This window comes from Phyllostomus discolor, chromosome 11 (genome assembly GCF_004126475.2).
Source record: "Phyllostomus discolor isolate MPI-MPIP mPhyDis1 chromosome 11, mPhyDis1.pri.v3, whole genome shotgun sequence".
Taxonomy (NCBI): Eukaryota; Metazoa; Chordata; class Mammalia; order Chiroptera; family Phyllostomidae; genus Phyllostomus; species Phyllostomus discolor.
This window is the reverse complement of record NC_040913.2, coordinates 6142200-6166427: the sequence shown is the minus strand read 5'-3', so window position 1 is coordinate 6166427 and position 24228 is coordinate 6142200. Positions and strand designations below refer to the sequence as shown.

Sequence of the window (24228 nt, the reverse complement as noted above, 5' to 3'; positions counted from 1 at the left end):
AGGAAGCCAGGGACTTCCTTACAATATTTGACTCAGACAGCGTAACCAAGCCGAGCAGTAGTTCAGTAAGCCCACTACTGAACCAAAGTGGGGCCGGGCTGCCTGCTGCCACCAAAAGGCGAACTCCAGAGGCAGAGGCTGGTGAGAAAGGAAAGGGGTGTTTATCTGAATATTGCACGGTCTGGGAGAATGGCAGGCTCTTGTCTCAAAGCCCGTCTCCTCTGCAAAACCCAGACACAAACCCAACTGTCTTCAGTAAGAGTTCCTGTTCCTGTTTAAAGTGCCGTCCTTGAGACCTGCGGGCAGCTGCTGGGCAGTCACCCACATAGCTTCGCTTGTTCCTGGCTGCTGTCTGGCTTCAGGCTGTTTCCTGGAACCGGTGTGGGGGGCTGGCACCATCACTGGCCGGTGCATTCGCCAGGTGGGCTGGAGAGCATCCCTGCCTTCTGCTGGGTTTATATACTTTCGGGTGTGGGGTGGACCAGGTGCTTTCTCAGAATCCCTAATTAACTTCCCAGATTTCCACATGTTCTGGGCGGGTCCACCTTCCAACCAACCCCCTCTTTCCCCCCCCGCTAGACTGACAGTCCTCTTTGGTCCAGCTCCTCCCCCTGCCGCCGTTCTGATCTGGAAAAACTGGCAAGTCAACTACCGGCGGTGGTAAAAAAAAATCTTTAAAAAAACAGAATCTCTTAAGGGAGGGACAGGCAATGTTGCAAACCCAAATGAAAGACAGAGAATAAGTAAGACCATGTTCTATCTTCATATTTGGCCGGTAAGCCACTCTTTCAAATGCAACTATACCTGATGGATTACTTTCATTCAAAAGTTCGACCTGGCATGAATGGACTTCCACTGCAGAGCCAGCCGTGCCCAAGCTTCTGAAAAGATAGGGTCTGTCGACAAAAGAACGCCCAGCCTAAGAGAAGCCTTGTGAGAGTTTATCTGAGCCACCTGATTGACAATTGCCAGGAAGCACGCTCTCAACAGATTGAAGAAATGCTCAGGAGAATGGCGGTTTTGCAGCTTATTTTACCCATTGGAATCCAAGGAGGGGACATAAGGAGGGCACGTGGAATCCAGTGGCGGCAGATTAAGGGGCGGGGAAAAGCGAAGTGGGGCATCTCTGGGATTGGACAAGAAGCGACGTGGAGAAACACGGGCTCCCCTTCACTGGCGGGTGCAGGACAGGGGACAGTCACAGCACATGGAGAGGGAACTCGGGGGACGAGATGACAGTGTGGCCTCGCGCTGGCGGCTGTGCCTTCCAGGGGTCTGGAAGAGAGAATCACTCTGACCTTTGAAAGGTGTGTTCTCTTAGATGCACAAGGACAACAGGCAATTTCAGAGGTAAAGATCAACCTTTGTCCAGGAAGCTGCAGGCCCAGGGCAGGACTCCCCTCCATGACTTGCTGTCAGTTAGGGATTTTTATGTCCAGCCCGTCCTGTGTGGTCACTTTCGGTCTCTGGGTCTGTAAGGCTGCCCCCGGGGCCTCCGCTGAGCTTGTCAGGTTTGGCTCGCGGCTCCCTGTTCCCCCACGTGTCACCCTGTGCCCTTTATCCTTGTATGACCTCCCGCTGCTACATAGCCGCCGTGATTTAAGAGGTAACAAACAATTTGCAAGTCTAGAGTTTATAAACGGGAGGTGGATGGGAGACAGCAGGGGGAAGGCATTGTAAAACGGGATGGGTTTAAAGAAGATAAAAGCAGAAATCTTGTACAGAAGACAAGCCAGTCTGTTGGGGACACCTCATTACCCTTGTGTTCCAGGCAGAGCTGGTCAACTCTGAGTTACCGTGGCATCTAGTTCTGTGTACGGAGTGAGCAGACAAAGTCCGTGATGCTTTGAGCTGACGTTTCACAGGCATGCCAAGATCAGTTTCACTGAAAATGCCAAAACTGATTCTTATGCCAAGATTTTCCTGGAACACAGAACTTAGGAAGGTATTTGCTGTATACACAGGGCTGCTGCCAGTGGTAAACTCTCTTCAGTGCAGGTCTTTTTATAGATTGTGTGATCCCTATATGTACGATTATAATTAAAACACAGTCAAGGGTCTGCACTTCACCTTCTGTTCGTCACTGGCGCAGGTACTGAATAAAGGTACTGTCTGGAAATCTGGCCACTGTGTGTGTCAGGTGGGAGAAAATATATCATCTGAGTATTATTCTGCACATCCATATTGCATGCCCATGACATATTCATCCTGAAATTCACGAATCGCCTTTCGTGCTTCATTCTGGCAGAGTTGAAGGTCTTATGCAGAGACACCTGGGTAAATTCTTAGGATAAGAGACCATCACCAGGTTCCCAAGACAGGTACCTCATTGCTGTTCCCTCCTCTGCCCAAAAAGCTGTGGAGGATGTACCCCACCTGAGACTGGACTTATTTGAACCCACAAAGTTGTTCTAAGGTTTACAGTTTTTTACTGGCCGTGCTTCCAGTAAATAAACGTTGTGGGTTATTTGGACTGTATTTTGAGAGCTACAAAAGGGTGTATACCTTGCCCCAGTCCCTGCTCCCCCTCATGATAATTTTTCTAAGGAAAAGAAAGTATCAAGCTGTATTGATAATTATCTCATACTGCACACTTTGCAAAAGTGAACAAACGGGGACAATCGTATAGCCAGCAAAAGGGAAATGGTTGAATACATTACAGTGAATCACTTTCTCTAAAATTTTAATGACAGGGACCAGGCAGCAACCTGCTGTGATAGTGTCTAGTCACAGGGGTGTCAAACTCATTTTCACCGGGGGACCACATCAGCCTCACAGTGGCCTTCAAAGGACCCAGTGTAATTTCAACTCCTTAACAGTTATGGAGTAGTTACATGTATACAGTCCTAAAATTATTTCGGCCCTTTGAAGGCCACCGTGAGGCTGATGTGGCCCCCGGTGAAAATGAGTTTGACACCCCTGATCTAGTGAGGAGAGAAGTTTAAAATTGTATCTCCCCCTCTGCAGCAGCTGTATACAAATTGATAAACAGGAGCAGAGGCTGGAAAGCCATCAGAGCATGGAAGTGAGACTATGTTGATTTCCGCTTTGATGGTGGAGACGGGGGGTGGAGGATGGGGCAATGGAGGAGACAGCAGAGCAGGCCAGGGGCCATCGGTGATGGAAAGAGGGGTTTGTGCTGTCTAGTTTCAGGCTTGAACTCCATCCAGAGAGAGACGGAGAGAGCTTAGTACTTGGCAGCGTTTGGCTGCTGCCATGGGAAGGGAACTGGAGCAGGGAGAGAGGGACAGACAGGCCTGACCCGGCGGCACCTTCAGCCACGAGAAACAGGAGCGCTTGCTGGCAGGAGCACCTGCCCTAAAATGCTACTGCTGCTCTTTAAAGTAGCATTAAATGCTGTTGGAATGCGCTTCCAATGTAAATTTCACTATAAGCACATTTCCATCTGCATACAGATCTCCGCAATGTATGCACGTGCGAAACCCATCTGCCTCGGGGGTATTGGGAAAATCCTAGCTGGAAATACTAGCAAATTTTTCATAGCGAGGTCAACAGCCCTATCGCAGATTCTCGTTGAGCACTCCACTGGAATGGCCGTCAAATGTCTTTAAAGTCTGGCCGTCTTAAGACGATCGTACGGCACTGGAACTGTTTTGCCGCTGCCGCCACTGCACTGGATGTGGGCTGCGTGTCAGTGCACTCATAGAGGGCTCTGCTTCTAAGCGTTTGTCCTCAAGCTTCCTTGCGTCCTGCCCGATTGCGGGAAGCACGCAGCGCGCAAGCGCCAGCGCCAGAGTAGTTACAGATCGTGGGCTTCGGAGAGCGCCAGGTGCTCGGCTGTCCTACCTCGTTCGTGTCCCTCAGCTGGCGTGTCACCGGGCCCCGCCCGTTCCTCTGCCTTCTAGTTTCTTCTTCGCCACCACCCTGCCCCCAGGGTGCGAGCCCTTATCATCCCTCGCCTTGCATTCTCCCTACAAGCAGCGTCACTGCGGTTTCCTAGTCGGTAACATAAAAAAACTGGGTTAGAGCTAGGACGCTGCAGTGGGTCATAGAGGAAGGAACATGCAAGTGTTACCACGCATGCTTGTTCCAGTTTAGAGTTCAGTGGTTCTGTGGCTACTGAAGTATTTCACGGGACAAGAGAAAACCACATGCCATTTTTCTTTGGTTTTCTCCCTCTATCGATAAATCAGTCCATCATTTTGTGTGCGAGATGCCGGCTTTTTTTAACTAGTAAGAGGCCTGTGTTTTATGCTTTTGGAAAGAAATGTGCTTTTCCCATACACTAAGAAACTCAGCGGAGTGAAAATCGGATGATTCCAGAAACGCACTAGGAGACTAGTAAATAAAAAGAGTGCCGATCTATAAAATTAAACATAATTAACTGCTGATTTGCATAACTATGTCGCCTAACTACCACCTTTGCAGATTAAATAAATCCCTATGTGCCTGAGAGATTAATTTCCAACTGGGAACAACTTGGAGACCCTGTGGGGGGAGAAAATGAATAGCTTCCACACCAAAAATGTTGCCAGGGAGGGAGGCTGAGCAGCCACACAAGTAGAGCGGCAGCTTAGCAGACCCTTGGCCCGGTGCCCATCCGCACAGAGGCTGAGTGCCAGCCGCTGATTTCTTAGCACAGAACCCGATGGCTAATTGCACCCTGGCCCTACCCCTGCCTTTTCCCTCTCCCAATCACGGCCTGCATCCTGTTACTCTGCTGTCCAGCAGCACTTGTTCTTAGGTGGAACTGAACTCAGTCGGGCGTCACGTGCCTTTGCGTTTCCTGGTGCCCGCCCAGACCTTGACCGTGGAGGCCCTTGCTACCAGGGTCCGGGCTCACGCCCCCACGGGCCCGCCACTCCTACGCACAGAAACATTGGTTCGTGACGCTGCGATCACATTGGAAGGGTGATCATGTGCAGTGGTTTCAACTTCTGGAACTCGTGACTTTTTTGAGAATCTGTTGAAGACTTTGAAACTTCTCCCCAGGAACATGAGTGTCCATTGAAAACTTTGCCAGCAAATTTGGATGGCCCAGGACCTGTTGGATTTCCAGTCCGGGAGAGTCGCAGAGTCCGTATAATGGGCCCCTGACTTCTTTCTTTCCTTTTTCCTCTGATTACAGTTGACATTCAACGTTATATTCATTTCAGGTGTACAGCATAGCGGTTAGACATTTATATAATTTACAAGTGATCCCCTGATAAGTCCAGTACCACCTGGCACCATACATGAGTATCACCACAACATTATTGACTCCAGTCTCTATATGGTGCTTTACAGCCCTGTGACCCTCTTGTAACTGCCGGTTGGTTCTTCCAAATCCCTTCCCCTTTTTCACCCAGCCCCCTCCCCCGCCTCTGATTGGCAACGCTCAGTTTGTCCTCCGTGTCTCCGAGTCTGCTTCTGTTTCGTTTGTTCACTGATTTTGTTCTTCAGATTCCACATATGAGTGGAATCATGTGGTATTTGTCTTTCTCAGTCTGACTTACTTCACTTAACATAATACCCTCTAGGTCTGTCCGTGTCGCTGCAAACGGTACGATTTTTTACTTTTTTTTTTTTTTTAAGATTTTATTTATTTATTTATTTATTTTTTAGAGAGGGAAGGGAGGGAGATGGAGATAGAGATAGAGAGAGAGAGAGAGAGAGAGAGAGAGAAACATCAATGTACGGTTGCTGGGGGTTATGGCCTGCAACCCAGGAATGTACCCTGGCTGGGAATTGAACCTGGGACACTTTGGTTCCCAGCCCACGCTCAATCCACTGAGCTACACCAGCCAGGGCTGATTTCTTACTTTTTTATAGCCAAGTACTATTCTATTGTGGGTAGCCACTACATCTTCTTTATTCCACTCATGTGTTGGTGAGCATTTGGGTTGCTTTCATATACTGGCTGTTGCTGATAGCACTCCAGTGAGCACAGGGACGCAGACATCTTTTCACATGAGTGTTTTTGATTTCTGGGAGCATGTATCCAGAAGTGGAATTGCCGGGTCAAAGGCAGTTCTAGTTTTAATTGTTTTGAGAAAACGCCATACCGTATTCCACAGGGGCCGCCCCAGGCTGCACTCCCGCCAGCAGTGCATGAGGGTCCCCTTTCTCCACGTCCTCGCCAGCACTTGTGTGTTGATTTAGGGATGACGGCCGTTCTGACAGGTGTGAGGTGACGTCTCCTTGTGGTTTTAATTTGCATTGCTCTGATGCTTAGTTGAGCTTGTTTTCGTATGTCTATGGGCCATCTGTGTGTCCTCTGTGGAGACGTGTCTGTTCAGGTCCTTTGCCCACTTTTTAATTGTGTTTTTTTTCAGTGCTGAGTTGTATGAGTTCTTTATACGTTTTGGATATCAGCATCAACACCCTGATTGGATGTATCATAGGTGAACACCTCTTTTCAATAAGCTGCTTTTTTGTTGTGTTGATGGTTTGCTTGGCTATGCAAAAACTTTTTAGTTTGACTTAGTCTCATTGGTTTATTTTGTTTCCCTTACCTGAGGCTATATCAGAAAAAAACATCAGTCAGAGAAATGTCAGCGAGCTTTCTTCTACGGGTTTCATGGTTTTGAGTCTTACATTTAAATCTTCAATCAAGTTTGAGTTTATTCTTGTGTGTGGTAGAAGGTGGTCTAATTTCATTTTTTGCATATATTTATCCAGTATTCCCAACACCATTTATTGAATAGATTGTCTTTGCCCCATTGTATGTTATTGCTTCCCTTGTTATATATTAATTGCCATACAGGCATGGGTTTATTACTGGACACACCATTCTGATCCATTGATGTATGGGTTTGTTTTTATGCCAGTGTCATGCTGCTTTGATTGCTGTGGATAATGGGGGTCTTTTGTGTTTCCATGTAAATTTTAGAATTACGTGTTCTAGTTCTGTGCAAAATGCCATTGGTATTTTGAGAGGGACTGCATTGAATCTATAGATCGCTTTGGGTAGTATGGGTATATTAACCATGATAATTCTTCCTACCCATGGACATGGTCTATGCTTCCACTTATTTGTAGCTTCTTCAATTTCTTTTTTTTCAGTGACATAATTTTCTGACTACAGGTCTTTTACCTCCTTGGTTAAATTTATTTCTAGGAATTTTGTGGGGGGGATGCAATTGTAAATGGGATTGTTTTCTGAGTTCCCTTCCTGAGACTTCATTATTGGCATATAAATATGCAACTGATTTCTGGGTATTTATTTTGTATCCTGCTATTTTACTGAATTCATTTATTCTATTATTTTTGGTAGAATTTTTAGGGTTCTCTATATACAGTATCATGTCATCTGTAAATAATAAGTTTGCTTCTTCCTTGCCAATCTGGATGACTTTTATTTCTTGTTTTAGTCTGATTGCTGTGGCTAGGACTTTGAATACTGTGTTGAATAAAAGTGGTGAAAGTGGGCATTCTTATCTCCTTCCTGATCTTAAAGAAAACGATTTTAGCTTTTCCCTGTTGAGAATGATGTACGCTGCGGATTTGCATATATGGCCTTTATTATATTGAGGTATGTTCCCTCTATTTCCACTCTCAGTGTTTATCATAAATAGGTGCTGGATTTTGTCAAATGCTTTGTCTGCATCTACTGATATAATCATGTGATTTTTATCCATTTTGTTTATGTGGTTATTCATGGTAATTGATTTGCTGATATCGAACCAACCTTGCATCTCAGGAATAAATCCCACTTGATATATGATCTATTTAATGTATTGCTGAATTTAGTTTGCTAATATCTCATTGTGGATTTTTGCATCTATGTTTATCAGGGATATTGGCCTGTAATTTTCTTCCTAGGTAACAGCTCCATTTTGTTTTGGAGTCAGAGTAATGCTGGCCTCCCATAATGATCTTGGGAGCTTCCCTCCTGTCAAATTTTTTTTGAGTAGTTTGGAAATAAGAGGTATTACTTCTTCTTTGAATGTTTGGTAAAATCAATCTGTGAAGTCATCTGGTCTAGGACCTTTGTTTATTGGGAGTTTTTTTTTTTTTGAATCATCATTTGATATTATTGGTGGTAATGGATCTGTTCAGATTTTCTGATTTTTCTTGATTCAGTCTTGGAAAAATGTATGTTTCTAGGAATTTATCCATTTCTTCCAGATTGTCCAATGTGTTGGTATATAATTGTTTATAGTTTTTTCTTTCAATCCTTTGTATTTCTCTGGTGTCAGATGTTATTTCTTCTCTTAAATTTTTGAATGCATTTATTTGGATCTTCTCTCTTTTTATCTTGATGAGTCTGGTTAAAGCTTTATCAAGCTTGTTTATCTTTTTAAAAAAAAAAACCAGTTCTTGGATTTATTGATCTTTTCTGCTGTTATTTTTTTAGACTGTATTTTGTTCATTTCTTCCCTGAATTTAATATTTTCTTCCTTTGACTCCCTTTGAGCTTTGTTTGTTGTTACTTTTTTCTAGTTCCTTTAGGTGTAAGGTTAAATTATTTATTTGAGAGACTTTTTTTTGGTTCTTGAGGTAGGCCTGTAATGCTATGAATTTCCCTCTTGGGACTGCTTTAGCTGCTTCTCATAAATTTGGGGTTATTTCATTTCCATTTTCATTTGTTTCAAGATAGCTTTTGTTTTCTTCCTTGATTTCATTGTTAACCCATTTTTTGTTCAATAACATGTCATTTAGTCTCCATGTGTTTGTGTGTTTTCAGCTTTTTTCTTAGAATTGATTTCTAGTTTCATAACATTGTGGTCAGAGAAGATGCTTGATACTATTTCAGGCTTACTACGTCTTTGTTGAAGTTCTGAGTTCATGAGTTCTTCCGCTAGGTTTTCTAAGCACCCTTATAATCAGTGGTTTGAACTCTGTGTCTAGTAGTTGCTTGCCTCCATTTTGTTTAGCTCTTTTCCTGACGTTTTGTCCAATTCTTTCACTGGGGACATGTTTCTTTGTTTCCTCATTTAGGCTGCTTCTCTGTGATTATTTCTATGTTAGGGAGCTCTGCTATATCTCCCCATCATGGCAGGGTGACCTTATGTAGTAGGTGTTCTGTGGGGACCAGTGATGCAGTCTTCCCCGTCACCTGAGCCAGGTGCTCTTGGAGTATTGCTTATGTGGGTTGTGGGTTCCTTCCTCTTGTAGTTGAGACTTGATCACTTATGATGCATTAGTGGGTGGGTCTGGCCCTCAGGCTGCTGGCTGGCTGTGAGGACTGGCCATGACCACAGCATACGAGCTGTTGTGTAGAGGCTGACTCCATGGAATGGGATTTGCCGCAATGGGGTCTGGTGCCTGCTGAGACCTCCTTTTGGGCGTGTTGCTTGGGAAGCTAATCGGGTGGTACTCTGTTGTTTTCTGCAGCTGGCCGGCCACCTGTGCGTTGTTTCTGGGGTCTTCGGGGAGGGACTCTGGTGCAGGTCAATGTCAGATGCTGCCTGTGATGCGGCAAGGCCACCTGTGATGAGCTATGACGTGATCCACAATTGGTCTCTGCCTGTGCTGGGCCTGGGCTCATGTGGTAGGGGCCACCAGATCTGAGGCTGGCTGCCACCAGTTCTGGGCCAGGGGCAGGTGATCAAAAGACTCAACGCACCCCAAGACCTGCCTCTACTTTCCAGATGCCCGTAAGGCCCAGCTGCTGAAAAAGCCCCAGGCAGCATACAAGTTGGGTGAGGCAGGGTCTCAGGGAGTCAGCAGGGTGGAGAGAGAGAGGTATTTACCAGGCTAATACAGGTTCAGATTTGGTTGAAGTACTGGACCAAGCTCCTCAGCCAAAGACTCACGGGGTACACCAAGGTCTGATGCCTCCCACTCGCGGCCCGTAGACCCTAGTGCTTGGTGTGGGATCTCAAGGAGCCGTCAGTGCGGAGCCAGTGGCGTTTACCAAGCTGAGGTAGGTTCAGACGTGGTCATGTGGGGTATGGACTTCGCACAGGGACAGTGGATGTCACCCCGCCAGCCCTTGCCCTGAAGCCACACAGCTTAGTTCTTCCCTGAATGTTTCTGGTGCACTTGGAGCTTGATGGAATTCCTTGAAAGTTTTCCAAGAAAGATTGCGTGCGAGCCCAGGCTGGCTGGAACTGAGAGAGCCTGGGGCCATGTGCAGGTTGGACAGGGCCACGTCTCAGGGAGTCATCAGGGTGGAGCTAGCGGAGGTCACCTGGCTGATGTAGATTCAGATCGGGCTGTGTGCAGGGAGGGCTCAACCCAGGGATGGTCTCGCTCATCCCTCCAGGCCTCACCCTATACCACAGAACTCGGTTTCTCCCTGTACGTCTCTGGGACTCCCCAGGCTGCCGTCCCTTCACGGAGCCCAAGGTGAGTGCCCCGCAAATGAGTGAAATTGTGTGTTGGCCCTTTAAGAGGATGCCTGGGTTTCCACCAGCCTTCCTTCTCATCCAGAGGGATGGAATCCCTGCTGATTTTCACAGCCAGATGTTATGGGAGCTACTCTCCTGGCAGGGGAGTTCCAGGCTGGGGACCTGGTGTGCAGCTGAGACACCTCACTCCTAAGGGGGGGATCTCTAAGCTGAGGTTTCCCCTCGGATTCTCAGCCACCACATGTCACACAGCCAGCCCCTTTTGCGTCTTTATCCCTCCTTCCCATCTTTATGTGACTTCTTCTTTATATCCTTAGCTTTAGGTGTACTGCTCAGCTCTTTTTCAGGTGGTTCTCTAAACTGATTGTTCTATAATTTGGTTGTGATTTCGATGTGGTTGTGGGAGGAGGGGGGTGCACGTCCACCTACTCCGCCATCTTGATCGGAACCCCAAGGCCTCCTGATTTTGAAGGGGCCTTGGGAGTCCTGTGTTCAAATTCAGACATAACTGTAGTTTACACAAGCCATGCTTAACACGGTAGTTTTTAATCCGTGGCATTTCTTTGCCAGTTAAATGCTACTCACCACTGACTTTAAAATCCTAGCTTGGAGAAACTATTTGGAGCAAGGAAAAAAGTGTTTGATCCTACTAACGCAAAGGTTTTGTGTTTCAGGTCCGACTACAGCCACATGTCCTCCACGAGCAGTAAGTATGTCCTGTTTAAATGTCCTTCCCCACTGTCTTCACAGTGCCCCAGGGGCCAGCCCCATCTGTGCACGAAGAGAAGGCCATCGATGTGACTGACCTGCGCTTTAATAGTAAGACTCGCCGGAGGTGTCCTCGCCACAGACTGTTAGACAGTCCAGTTCTGGGAGGCTCTCCCCAGAGGCCTTGACTGCACCTCGATGGCAGGACGACTAGCCATGCTCCTGCTTTCCCTGTGCAAATCCAGCCTGGAGGAACCTGCCCAGGCTTTCTTAGTGCAAATGCTCTAAAACGCCTTCTCTAAAGAATCGGGGGTAACCCATGCCTTCAACAAACATTTACCAAGTGCCTGCTGCCTGAAGGCTTTCCTCAGGTGTCATAGGTAATGATTATATGTGGTTAAAAATGATTGGGAGTGTGTCTGTAAACACACTCTGAGCAGAGAAAAAGGTGCCCCTGTATTGAATATTAGATTACAGGTGTGGGTCTATTCATGGGAAATTTGCCCTTCTTGCTAGGGACAATTTACAGCAATTAAGATCACTGTATATAAATGACCAACGTCATTCACCTGATTAAACACTTACTTTAAAATAACACACAAAAAAGGTGTTATGGTAAAGCCCTGATTTTTTGAATCGGGATAAAACAATTCAGTATTTACTATCCCACTATCCTGTTAAACTCTTCATTCTAAATTGTTCCCAGTTGGAAAGACACTTAATTGGGTTATTCTGTTTGCTGATGTTCTCTGGCTTAGCTTTTCTTTGCAATAAGAGCCTGCGCACAAAAGCTTTATATCTGAAATGGTAGTTTAGTGTCAAGTCATATTTAGTTATGAGCATAACTACAAGGAGCAATTTCTGGTTATTTCAGCCAACTGCAGACTCAGTATTGCCACTCAGTTATTAAGAACCATTAGTAGTAATGAGAATAAGGCCCCAGTGGTTTGCACTCACTCCCTGAAGCTTTCGAGTTCCTCAAATCAGTGAATGCTCTCTTGAACTGTCTCTCGGCCACCATTTTTGTTCCACTCAGTGTTGCCCACAGGCTATATTTTTTTAGAGAGCAATTTGTATAAAACACTTACCAGAAGCCTTCACTCAATTGGTAGCTCTCATATCAGTCCTCTGAGTCACGACAAAACACCTCCCGCGTCAGGAAAACAGGTAATTTGGTTTGAGGTGTTTTCCTCTCCATTATTTTAATTGCAGTCTCTGGATTAGAATTTCTTTTCATGCAACTGGGATCGGTAGCCTTTTATTGCTCTTTCTTTTCTCTTTAAATAGTTGGTGATTTCTGCCTCACTCTTCCGTGCCGGGCCCTCTTGGCAAGTGAGAATATGTTTCATATTTCACTTAGGAAATGTATGTGGCTACAAATAATAGAGAAAAAATAAAGACTTGAACAAGTAGGGTTCGTTTTTCTCTAACATTTAAAAAGAAGTCCAGGGGAGGCAGTGCAGGTGTGGTATAAAAACTCCTTCAGTCGTTCTGCTGCACCGTCCTTGACTTTTGGCTTCCATCCCCAGGGTTGCCTCTGGGTCACAAAAGGGCTGCCTCTAGCACAGCCATCACATGCTTGTTCTGGGCAGGAAGAAGGGATGAGTGGACACAGGTGGGTCCCTGGCTGTCGTTGTCCGTAGTCCAGTAGGTTGTTGCCTGGCCTGTGTTTCCTCCCAGCCAGGATCGGAAATCCTGGCCACACCCATACATAAGCAGTCAGTGAAAGATAATAGAGTGGACCCTTTCTGGTAAGAAAAAAAAATTGTTTTAAGTCTAGAGTCTTAAATCTATCCTTTAAAACATTAGTTCAACAGCACCACAGTAATAAAGAGTATCCTTCAAATAGATCTGAAACACAGCATTTCTCCACAAATGATGTAATCTCGCTCCGAGGACTGAGTGGGGGAAAGCCAATGTGTGCAGTGTCCATCCTGAAGGATTCAGGGCCAGGGCCGCTCTGCCCTCACAGCCGACTCGGTGCCTGTGCCCTCCAGGTGACCAGGAGGGGCCAGAGGGTGCCCAGCTGGAGGGTGGTGCAGACCTGTCCCCTGCATCGCCTTGTCATCCCACGGTCCGCAGTCAGGCCGCCTCCCCTCGCGGCTCGTTTCTGATTGGCTCCCGGCCCCGGACTGGGACGCGAGCATTGGCTGTAACCCTTCACGGGGAGAGCCGGACTTTTCTGTGTGTGCGAGAGGCTCTTCTGGAGCACTCAGGCCACGTCCTCCTGCCCGTTTGTCCCTGGCTTCACAGGGACATAAAGGCGTCCTCGGGGAGATCGAGGGCTAGAGTCTGGGAGCCTACGGTTGATTCTCGCCCTTACCACCGGAACGGTCAGGGAACCCTCCCCTGAGAACCTGGTCTCTCTGTGCCATCGTCTCTCCCGTCTCTCCCCTCAGAGTGCAGGGGCTGCTTCCGAGTGCCACCTGCCCCTGATGGGACGAGAAGCGAGGTCATTGCTGAGACAAAGTACTGGCTCAGCGGTGCAGGGTTCGGTGTCCTGGGTCCCAGTGCCGGCCCCGCCCTGAATGAGCTGACAATCTCACACACACCAGGCAGCTTCCCTGGGCGTCCCTTTTTCTCTCTAGAATGAGGCTGGGTGGTCTCCCGGACTTTTGCAGAAGCTTTGGGATGCTAAGCCGGGCACGTCTTAGACAATCCTCCGAACAGAGAGGAGGAAGGAAGGGAGGAGAGACGCAGGAGAGGAGGGGAAGAGTCCAGAACTGAGGAGCCTGTGCCTTGTTTCTCTGTCCCCAGGTAGAGCCCGGGGGGATGGGCACCCCGACCGGTGGCCCGAGGCGTTGATCTCCAAGCGAGGGCTGTTCACCCGTACGTAACCTTGAGCTTCTGTGCTGTGAGCTGCCCGTAAGCGGGAGGCAGGAGAGACATGGTGGTGAGGGGCAGTTGCTGCTTTTTAGTCCCCCTCCCCTAGGAAAACGTGGACACGGTACAGGGTCGGGGAGGCACACGTGTAGCCAGGCGTCCCGTGGCTGGGCGTCTTCAGCCTCTCCGATCGTGGGATTGTGTGTCCCCTGTGACTGACCATTTACTCTCAAATAGAGATGGTAACCCGACGTGAAGAACTGCTCTCAGAAGATGTTGGGAGCTTTGACGCGGTATTTTTAGGACGGCGTCACATTTCTTGAGGATCCGTGTCTCCAGAACGGTGCCGGTGGGAGGCAGCCAGAGCACGGAGCAGTTCTCTCTGTCTGAGACCCCTCTCTAGTGGCCCTCCTCCTCATTTGGGCCCCCCCAGCTCTCCCTGCTCAAACCTCGATCTCCAGCCGCCACCCTCTCCCCCTGCGGTGCTTAATGGCTCTCACTGCTACTTGGGGATTGATTCAGTTGGTGGTAAATGATTACGGCTGTTGCCTCGGAAACGTCTTATCACACCGGCGCTGCACATGGGTTTGCTCAGTGCAGTTCAGCTGCCTGACTTCGTTTCACATGTCTGTCTGTTTGCTTGTTGTCACCCTCCCCCGCTCCACTGTAAGTTTCAGGAAGCCAGAGATTCTGTCATTCATCGCTGTGTCCTCCGGGGCCCAGCACATAGTAGGTGCACAATACACATTCCTTGATCAGATCAACCATTGCACCTGAATGAATTCTAGAACGGGATATCGAAGCTTGTTCAATCCTGAGCCTTGGTGAGGCCTCTCCTTTGGAATGAGAGATTTGGACCCTCAATTAGATACACTGGCCACTGGAAGGGGGCGCTTTTGGGGGGGCACACCAGTTTGCTGGTTCTTGGCGGGCAAGGCCGGACAGTGGAGGGTGGTGTTGTAGGCAGGCTGGCGTGAAGCCCCGGGGTGCAGAGACTGACCGTGAGGGGTGCGGTGCAGGTGGCACTGAGATGGCCCAGCATCAGGGCGGCAAGGGGCAGAAGGACCTTTGTCTGTTCCACCGGTCTCAAGCTTAGGATGTCCGCGCGGGTCAGGGATGACCGGGAACTGCCCAGGAGTGCCGGTCGGCCCACCCCCAGCAGAGGCTCCCACCCACACGGCCCGAGGGAGCTACGTCACATGGCCACAGCCCAACCCAGCAGCCTGGGGTTTCAGCCAGGAAACCAGCAGGATGACTCTAAGGAGGGCGGACTTGAGAGGCAAGGAAGGTCCCTGGCAAGAAGGGAGACCCCGAACGACCTTTGACCGGTCAGTTCACAGTTCACCTGCAGAATGGGGAAAGCAGCTTTACCATACTGTTGTTTTAAATATTCGATGAGATGCTTTATGTAAATCTCTTCGGACAGTGTCTGGAAGATAATACGAGCTTAATGCATGGTGGTTACTGTCTAAATTATTTTCTGTCAAACTGGAGACCCAAAAAAAGGGATACATAGGAGAGATGAAACATCAGGAAAAAATATAACAAGTAGGTGGATAGTGCCATTTCTGCCTCAGAAAGGGCCTGACCGTGTGCAGCCCTTAAAGCTGATTTTGCTTTGCATTACAAAGGAAAAATCTAGTTCTCTAGAATCCCACGGGGAAGACTCCTGCTTGGCCCCTCGGGAAGCACAAACTGATGGGAAAGCGCTTTCAGCGGCGTGGGGACAGCTCCCGTCCTGCCCCAGCCCAGGGAGCTCTGTCTGTCCGGGATGGTGTTCGCGCTGGGTCTCACCCACCCAGAACAGGTGCTGCGCGCAGGGCCTTCGGGAAGACGTGTAACAGATACGATAAAGGCAGAACCTTGTCCCCGCCCCCCGCCCCAGCGGCTCTGCTCCTCCAGGGAGGCAGAGTGGCTTTTCCCGGCAATTAATTATTCACGTTTTCTCTCCTCCTCAAATACTGAGTCTTCTGTCCAGCTCCACCACGGAGGCAGATTTTTTCCTCTGGAAGGTGTGCAGCCCTAGCAGCCCAATGACGGTGCGGCCCTTCGAGCCTGTTTATTGCAGGCTCGTGTGCAGTGGGCACATGCTGGCCGTGGCTAGGGCAACTAACGCTGCCACTCACCCTCCCCACCCCCCGTTTTTGGGGTGGGCGTTGGGCCACTGACATCTCCCTGATTCTTGCAGTGCCCAGGGAGGGAGCGCTACTGGAGCCGGGCCAGCTGGCTGCGCCCAGAGCTGCCCAGGCGAGCTGGTGCTGAGCGGGTGCTTGGGCCTGTCAGCCCCACCCCCTGCTCCGAGGCTGGGCATCTTGCCCTTTAGCAAAGCTGTGAACACTCACCCAGCCGTGCAGGCTCAGTGTGGCCTTTGTTGCTGCTCTCTGGGAAACCTCTGTGCGGCTGACAGCAGTGGCCCGACGCTGAGCCCCCTTGGAGCGCTGTCTCGGAGACTCAAGAAGCTCCTTGCACGCAGGCCACCCCCACTGCCTGCAGGCTTTCCCTGTGGTGCACTGACACCTTCGTTTCACCGCTACGCCCACCTGCGTGCTGGCCTGTTGCTCTGTCCTGCAGGCGGTGCTCAGGAGTAAAGACCTGGGGACGTGATTTCCGAGTTACTATTCATCAGAGACCCAGGACCAGAAGGATATGTATATGAGCATCCAAGACGTGAAGCTATTGGCTGGCAGCTGAGAAGCCGGCCAGTTAGAAGGAGGCAGGAGAGCCATGGAGAGAGGTGGGACAGCAGCAGTGTGGTCAGAGACGGCTGGAGAGCGACAGCTGCTCATTCTGCTGTGACACCAACACAGCCGAGAGCGTGAGCGCACACAGGGGTGTGACTGCACGCACAGTGGTGTGACTGCACGCACAAAGTCGGGCGCTGGGTGACGGGCAGCAGGTTGCTTCACCGCTTTATGCCTCGAGTTCCTGCTCTCTAAAACGGAGACAATAATAGCAGTCCCCCTTCCAGGGAGGCTCTGCGGGATCGAATGAGTTCATACATGTGAACACCAAGGGAATGCCAGCCTGCCCCCAGTGCACGCCACACAAGTGTTAGAGAACAGTGTCCCTGCAGGTATGAGGCCAACGCACACCTGAGTGTGGGGCGGGACCCCCACAGGGTGGGGCCTGCCGGCTCGGACCGCCTCCTCTCCCAGACACTGCCTCTGCAGCAAGTGTGCTCCCACCACCCACCCACCTCACCGAAACCGTCTGTAATCTCAAGTACATTTTGTCCGGAACGTGCGCAAGGCCTTTCTGCCCCCTCTCCTCTCCCACGAGCGACCATTCCTGTTTGGTAAAGTCATGTGTCCCCGCTGTGGGGAGACCAGGGCACCGTGGAAAAGCGAAGCCTGAATTTTAGATGATTGTGGTATCTTCTCCACAGAGTGGAGAAGGCTCCTCCAGCCTCTCTCCACTGGAGTTCCTGACTGACGGAGGATCTCAGTGGTTGGTTGGCGCTTCACCGCGCTTGTGTCTCCTGCACCTCTGCTGCTGGGGATGCCAGTAATGTTCACCGAGAAAGCAAGTGGCCAGGTGAGCAGAAAGAGCAAGCAAAGAAAAGGAACAGGATAATCCATGAGTTCAGGTTGCCTTTCAAGCCACCATGATGAGTTTCCCCGACTCAGATGAATATGGGGGCGCACGTTTATGAGACAGCTGCATAAAGGCGGGAATGTGGTCCAAAGGTAACTGCCCGTCTTTAAATTCAGCCCATCGCCTGAGCGACACGCAGGTCCCGTGGCCAACAGGACTTTTCTCCTACAAGTCGTTCAGACACCTCTGGCCAAAGTGGACCTTCTTGTCCTTCCCGCAGACTTGCCCTTCTTTCGATATTTATTAGCTCGGTGAGGCGTCAACGTCAGGCCAGTTGATCAAGCTGGAAGTATCAAGGTGTACTCCTCTCCTGCTTTTCCTGCCCCCCCACACACACAGGCCACATGGCTGTCAGGTGAGCCTCCTACATAGCTCCTGCATCCAGGCCTCTTCCGTACACCCGAAGACTCTGCCTGCATCTGTACTATTGCAGGGTGACAACCACCCCCAGACAGTGGCTTAAAACGGCGATCATTCGTTACTTCCCGTGTGCTGTGGGTCAGCTGAGGCACACCGAGCTTCGCTGGGTGGCTTGTCCCACGTGTCTGTGGGTGTCTGAGGTCGGCACCCAAACCGACCTCAGTCTTAAATGTTAGATTTGAAACCGTAAAAATTGTAGAAGTAATATAGGCAGTAAAATCTGACGCTTCTCATAGCAGTTTATATTCTCATATATCCCCTCAAGCAGGGAAAACAAAAGAAAAAACGTGCAAATGGGGCCACATCAAACTACAGAGTTTTTGCTCAGCGAAGAAAACCGTCAACGAAACAGTAAGACAGCCCACTGAGTGGGAGAACCTATTTGCTGTTGCAACTTAGAAGGGTTACTATCCAGGATTTATACAGAAATTTTAAAACTCCCCACCAAAATAAGCAAACAATCGAATTAAGAAATGGGCAAAGGACCTGAACAGACACTTCTCCGGAGGACATGCAGGTGGCTGACAGACATATGAAAAGATGCTCAACATCACTCATCATCAGAGAAGTGAAAATCATAACCACAGTGAGATACCACCTCACACCTGTCAGAGTGGCCATCATCAATAAGTCAACACACAAGAAGTGCTGGCCAGGACGTGGAGAAAGGGGAACCCTTGTGCACTGTGGGTGGGAATGCAGACTGGGGCAGCCCCTGTGGAGAGCAGTATGGAGTTACGTCAAAAAGTTAAAAATGGAACTGCCATTTGACCCAGGGATTCCACTTCTAGGAATTTATCCAAAAAAACCCAAGTCACTAATTCAAAAGAATGTTTGCACCCCTATGTTCTTTGCAACACTACTTGCAATAGCCAAGATTTGGAAGCAGCCCAAGGGCCCATTAGTAAATGAGTGGATAAAACAGCTGTGGTGCATTTACACAGTGGAACACTACTTGGCAGCAAAAAAGAAAACTTTGCCCTTTGAGACAGCCTTGGTGGACTTGGAGAACATTAGGCTAAGTGAGACAAGCCAGTCAGAGGAAGACAAGTAGCATATCATTTCACTCATGTGCAGAATCTAACGAACAAACTGAACTAACACGCAAAATAGAGACGGACCCATAGGCAGAGAGCAGGCTGACAGCTCTGAGGGGGTTGGGGGGATGGTGGGGGCTGGAGGCACTGAGCAAAAGAGAAGAGGGAGAGGGAACTCCTGGACACGGGCAGCAGCGTGGTGATTGCAGAGGGGAGAGGGCTGGTGGAAGTGGCAGAGGGTATGGGGTGATAGATGGCAATGGAAAAAATATAAATGAAATAATATTGTTACAAATGAAAAAAGAAAAGAAAGCATGCCATTCAAGTTCTATCAGTAAAACAGCTGATTTGAAAAGCATCTCATAGTAGTAAAGGAGGGTGTTGAAATACAACTTCAGTGTCTTACAAATGAGCTTCATACTGTGATTTCATAAAACATTGGCCTTGACCATGGTCCGGTAAGAGTATGACTGTGCCTATTCCTAGCAGGGGGGCAGTGTATGTGCCGCCAAGGAGATGCTCGGTAAGTATGCGTCTGAGCAAAGCATTATTTTCCTTATATCATTTCTGTGGAGTTTGGCAGAGCGCAGCAAAACTCCATCACACTTCTCACTCGCCCATGAGAAGAAAATAAAATAAATAAGTGAGTGAATAAAAAGATTTCTTGACTGCCCCTGGATAAGTCATAAAGCTTATATAAATGCAAATAGAGCACATCTTTCCAAAGAGCGAGACTTTTATCAGGTTACTTGATAAAATATGCGGAATATTTATGAATTATAAATATGCTGGGGTGGCCAGCAAACCGTTCACCCCATTGAAAAGTGTCGCCCTGTTAAACAGTTGGCTTCTCACTTGGAACTGAAGCTTCTAGATGCCCTGCCCGAGGACACAGGGAGGGTCACTGGCCCATTTAGGCCACACGGGCTTCTGGGTGGACATGGCCGGAGGAGAGGCCTGAAGGTGGCGGGTCACAGGCAGCAATGGTGCGGACCTGAGACCCCCGCCCCCAACCATGCCCCTGGTAAGCTGGGAAACTCGAACTCTGTGCCTGTCCCTGAACTGCCCTTCCCTGTGTGTCCAGCCACGAGGTGACCAGGACACTGTTGGCAGGTGGCCTGGACAGCTGGGGTTTGATCCGTCATTCAGAGCGTGTGCCTAGCACAGCACCCAGCACAGAGCAGGAACAAAGGGTTCCGTAAATATGTGTTAGACGAATGAAAAAATAAACCAATGAAATAAGCAAACCAAAGGAGTGCGGGGACACAGAAACATTTGTGGGGTGAGGCGCTGCAATTCCTCGGGGAAATAATACTGAACGGTGTGCACTCGATGCTGCAGCACCTTCTCCGTGGGGCCTGTTACCCCTCCCGAGTCCACGGAGACTCGACTTTCTGCTGCTGATGGAAAATAGGTTCAACCTGCTGAAGAGCAGCAGCCGGGGTTTCCTGACCCGGCTCAGGTGGGAGCCATTCACTGCGACGGCTGGCTCTTCAGCCCGCGGCTGCTGGGGCCCTGCAGCCGGAGCTTTTGCGCAGGAACTTGGTTGGGATCAGAACATCATAACGATCGTGGAGCCAGTTCAGTTACAATGTAGCTTCTCTCCCCGCCGAGGCTTTGCATGTCATCGCGGGACACCTGAATGACCGAGTCGCCATTTGGGGTTTTTTTGTTTGTTTGCTTCTCTTTTTGTGCCTCCAGGTGAGCTTTCTGTGGAGGAGGCGCAGGACCCTTTCCTGGTGAGCATCCACATAATCGCAGACCCGGGGGAATCCCGGCCCTTGCAGGAGGCCATCGACAAGGTCTTGGCCTGGATCCACCCCGACCTGCAGCTGTTCCGGGTCTCCGAACGCAGGGCGGCCCGGCGCCGGCGGAGGGCCCCGCGGGGGACGCAGCCCGCGCTGGCCGTGCTTCTGTTCCTGCAGGAGGACTTCGGCGAAGAGCGCATCCTGCGGCTGCACCGCGCGCTGCGGCGGCCGCCCTGGCGCCACCACCACACGGAGCGCGTGCCCGGCAGGCTCCTGCCCTACCTGCCGGGCAGCCAGGACTTCTTCACGCTGGCGCCCGGGACGCCGCTGTGGGCCGTCCGGCCCGTGCACTACGGCCGCGAGATCGTGCGCTTCACCGTCTACTGCCGCCACGACCACTACGCCGACAGCCTCAAGTTCTACGAGCTGGTCCTCCGGCGCAGCCCCAGCCAGCGGAAGAAGGACTTCTGCATCTTCCCCATCTTCTCCAACCTGGAGGTGGACATCCAGTTCTCGCTCAAGAGGCTGCCCGGCGACCAGAGCCCGGCCCCCACGGACTGCGCCGTGCTGGAGTTCCGCGTCAGGGACCTGGGCGAGCTGGTGCCCCTGCTGCCCCACCCCTGCAGCCCCATCAGTGAGGGCCGCTGGCAGACGGAGGACCACGACGGGAACAGGATCCTCCTGCAGGTACCCTGGGCGGCGGGGGTGGGGGTGGGGGGGTCCGTCTGTGTCTGGCTCCCTGCCTGTTCGCGGGAAAAGGGGAAAAGTGGGTTGGCTCTGTCTGCTAGAACCCCGAGTGAGCACCCGTTACGGAGCCACGAGGTCAGAAAAAGAAGGGACCCGCGGCCTCCGGCTGGATCAAGGCGTCCGTGGGGTACCTAAACCGCAGAGCAGGGCGCTTTCGGTGTGTTCTTTTCACTGTAGGGTCGTGGCCACGTGCCTCAGGCAAGCGACTGCCAGCCCCACCCCCTCTCCCCACCTCTTCGCCCGCCTGTGCCGGCGCACCCCTACATGCGCGCGGCTCCTGGAGATGACAGAGGCACTTACACCCCGGGGTGCTTGCTGTGAAAGATTTCTGAACGTATCCCTCACGCTTAGGGAGCTTTACCAATGTGTCCCCCCCCCCCCCCCCCCCGCCACACACACACAAAGGAACTTCAGGGAAACGCATCTGTGAAAATTGGGGATAATATTCCACTCAGCAGAGAAGGGACCTGTTTTCTCCTTCGCTCTGGTGCCGCCTGACCGTCCGCCCTTCCCGGGCGCGGCAGAGAGTTGTTGGAATCCAGTGATCACGTGAAAAGCGACCTCCTCCTAAACGCTTTAAGGAGAAGGTGATGGCTCTTGGCCTTCTGGTCTCATTAGGCTTAGGGAAAGGTCAGTGGACACGTTCTAAGGAAATTTCCAGTGAATTTCCTTCCCCTGTTAATATTTTTATAAGAAATAAAACCAAACTACCCCCAATTTTGGGGGAAATTAGAATTTTTAAAAAAATCACTCCCCTACTCCCACCGTACCAGAGCACATTGGTACGTTTTCTCCCATTGTTTTTGTCACATAACATGTATGTGTCAATTTCCTGTTAAATTTTTTTTCACTTTTTCTTCCTCATTTATCCCAAAAAATGTACAAAAGGAAACTTGCTAAATGGGCTTCAGGCCTTTTGATTGGTTTTCTCTTTCCCGCCACCCACCTTTCCCCTCCCAAATGGAAGGTCAAAGGTTACTCTGACTTCAAAGAACTTTTCACCTGATTCTCGGCTTCATGCTGAGCGAGTGAGGCCTGGGACCCTCCAGAACATTGTGGAAAGGGCTTCTGTCTCCTCCTTCGCACTCAGGTGTGTGGAGCTTGGCCCCCCCAGAGGGTCCGGGTTCCCCTCGTTTGGACTTCTGTCACCTTAAGGAAATCACGTGCTTCCCACGGAGGCCTGGAAGGGCGCAGGTGTGACGGTCCCGTTCACATGGAGCAGTGCACCTGTCGGAGTGCCCGCTCACCGCAGGCTCTCAGCAAACACCTGCTCTTAAAAAAACATAGCCCCCCATTGCAGACACCAGCTGGCCTCTCGTCTAGAACCGTCCCCCCACCACAGGGGAGTGGAGGGGGCTCCTGGCCCCTCTGGCCCCTGCTGGGGCCAGTGGTCACCAGCAAGTCCCAGGCCCGAGGCAGGGGCCCTCACCCTACTCTCTGGGCGACCCCCGGCTGCCACCCCTCCCTCTGCTGTGTGGACCCTGAAAAGACAGGGAAGGCATGAAGGGCCTCAGCCAAGGAGAGGGGCAGGCAGCAGCGGGAGGCAGAGCCTGGGCAAACCCCGGGCCTGTCGCACAGGGACCTCTGCCCGCTTGCCGCTGACAGCCGTTGTCTCACGTGCCACCATGCCACCCCGGCTCCCGGGAGACCCAGCGTGACTCCGCCTGCCGGCAGGTCAGGCAGAGACTGCGCTCTCCGGGGTCACTGTCCCTCGGAGGAAGAAAAGGGCTGGACTTGCTAGTCCTGCTCCAAGCAGAAAGGAGCTGAATGGTCCCCAGCCTCTTTGCCCCCCACCCTGCCCCCTGGACCTCCCCGCAGCCCTGAAAAAGGGAGCGTACCCCGCTAAATACGAGGGCATTGTGTAGCCCCTGGCTCAAGTGACTGACGAACACAGTGAGACGCCGTGGGGTCCCACAGCGGGGCTCTCCTGTGGCCAAGGAGACTTTTCTGAATGGGCTTCAGACTCAACCACTTGTAAGTGGGGGCAGGGTGGGAGGGCCCTGGTTCCGACAGACATTCTGCCGGAGCCTGCAAATACCTCTCCTCTGCTTAGGGCAGGAGGCAAGTCAACAGCCTCTCTCGGGTCAACATATTGAGAATGTTATATACAAAGGCTATTTAGTTTTATTTTTATTTCTTCAACATTTTCTGATTTGGCATTTTTTGAGTTATATACTGCCTTATTTCTAAAAACGTTTTAAGTGAATATATATTTCAGGATACTTATCCTGACCAAAAGATCAGGAAGCATGTAGACAGGGGCAGAGAGAAAGGAACTGGGGGTGGAGGGCTGAGCTTCCTAGAAGCCAAAGCAGAAAGAGAAACCCGGTGTTCATTGTTTGGGGGGGAAAAAAAAATCCAAGTCCGAAACACAGACATCTCTGGGGGAGAAAGCGGTAATGGAAAAATACGATAAAAATAAAAAAGTAAAGTAGAATAGAATAGAACAGAATTGAATTGAACTTGCTGTGTTTCAAGGAATTTGGTCTGTTAAAACAAGAGGTCAACGTGTGCTTCCAATTTTAAATGAATTGACTGATATTCACCGTTTTAGGTTGAGGAATATAAGGGTGAGCTTTAGTAAATTTTTAACATGGAAACATGTAAGAGGATTCAGTATTTGCCATGTTGAATGGATTATATTTACAAAAGTTATTTAAGTACTTTAAAAGTTTTGTTTATCAGACCACTGAATTAACTTAAAAAAGAAAATCAATAGTTTATTAAAGGAAATTAGTTAATTAAGCTGAAGGAGCCCTTTTACAAATGTGTGAATTGCTAACATTTTGCTAGATTTGTTAGTAATGAGATTGGAGTGTTGAACTTAGTAAATTTAAGGAAGAAATGAGCTTGATGTTGGTAACTTTAATTAGTTGGATATTAATTTTTCAAGAGTAGCTTTTGGATATTTTT

General features: G+C 49.9%; 1 protein-coding gene across 1 annotated transcript in view; it reads left to right on the top strand.

Moving 5' to 3' along the window:
- FAM124A (family with sequence similarity 124 member A) overlaps positions 1 to 24228 on the top strand; it is a 42873-nt gene that overhangs the window by 4201 nt on the left and 14444 nt on the right. The window contains exons 2-3 of the mRNA XM_028526919.2: positions 10913 to 10944; positions 20522 to 21255. Of these exons, the coding sequence (XP_028382720.1) occupies positions 10913 to 10944; positions 20522 to 21255 (766 nt within the window). The remainder of the gene's footprint in view (positions 1 to 10912; positions 10945 to 20521; positions 21256 to 24228) is intronic.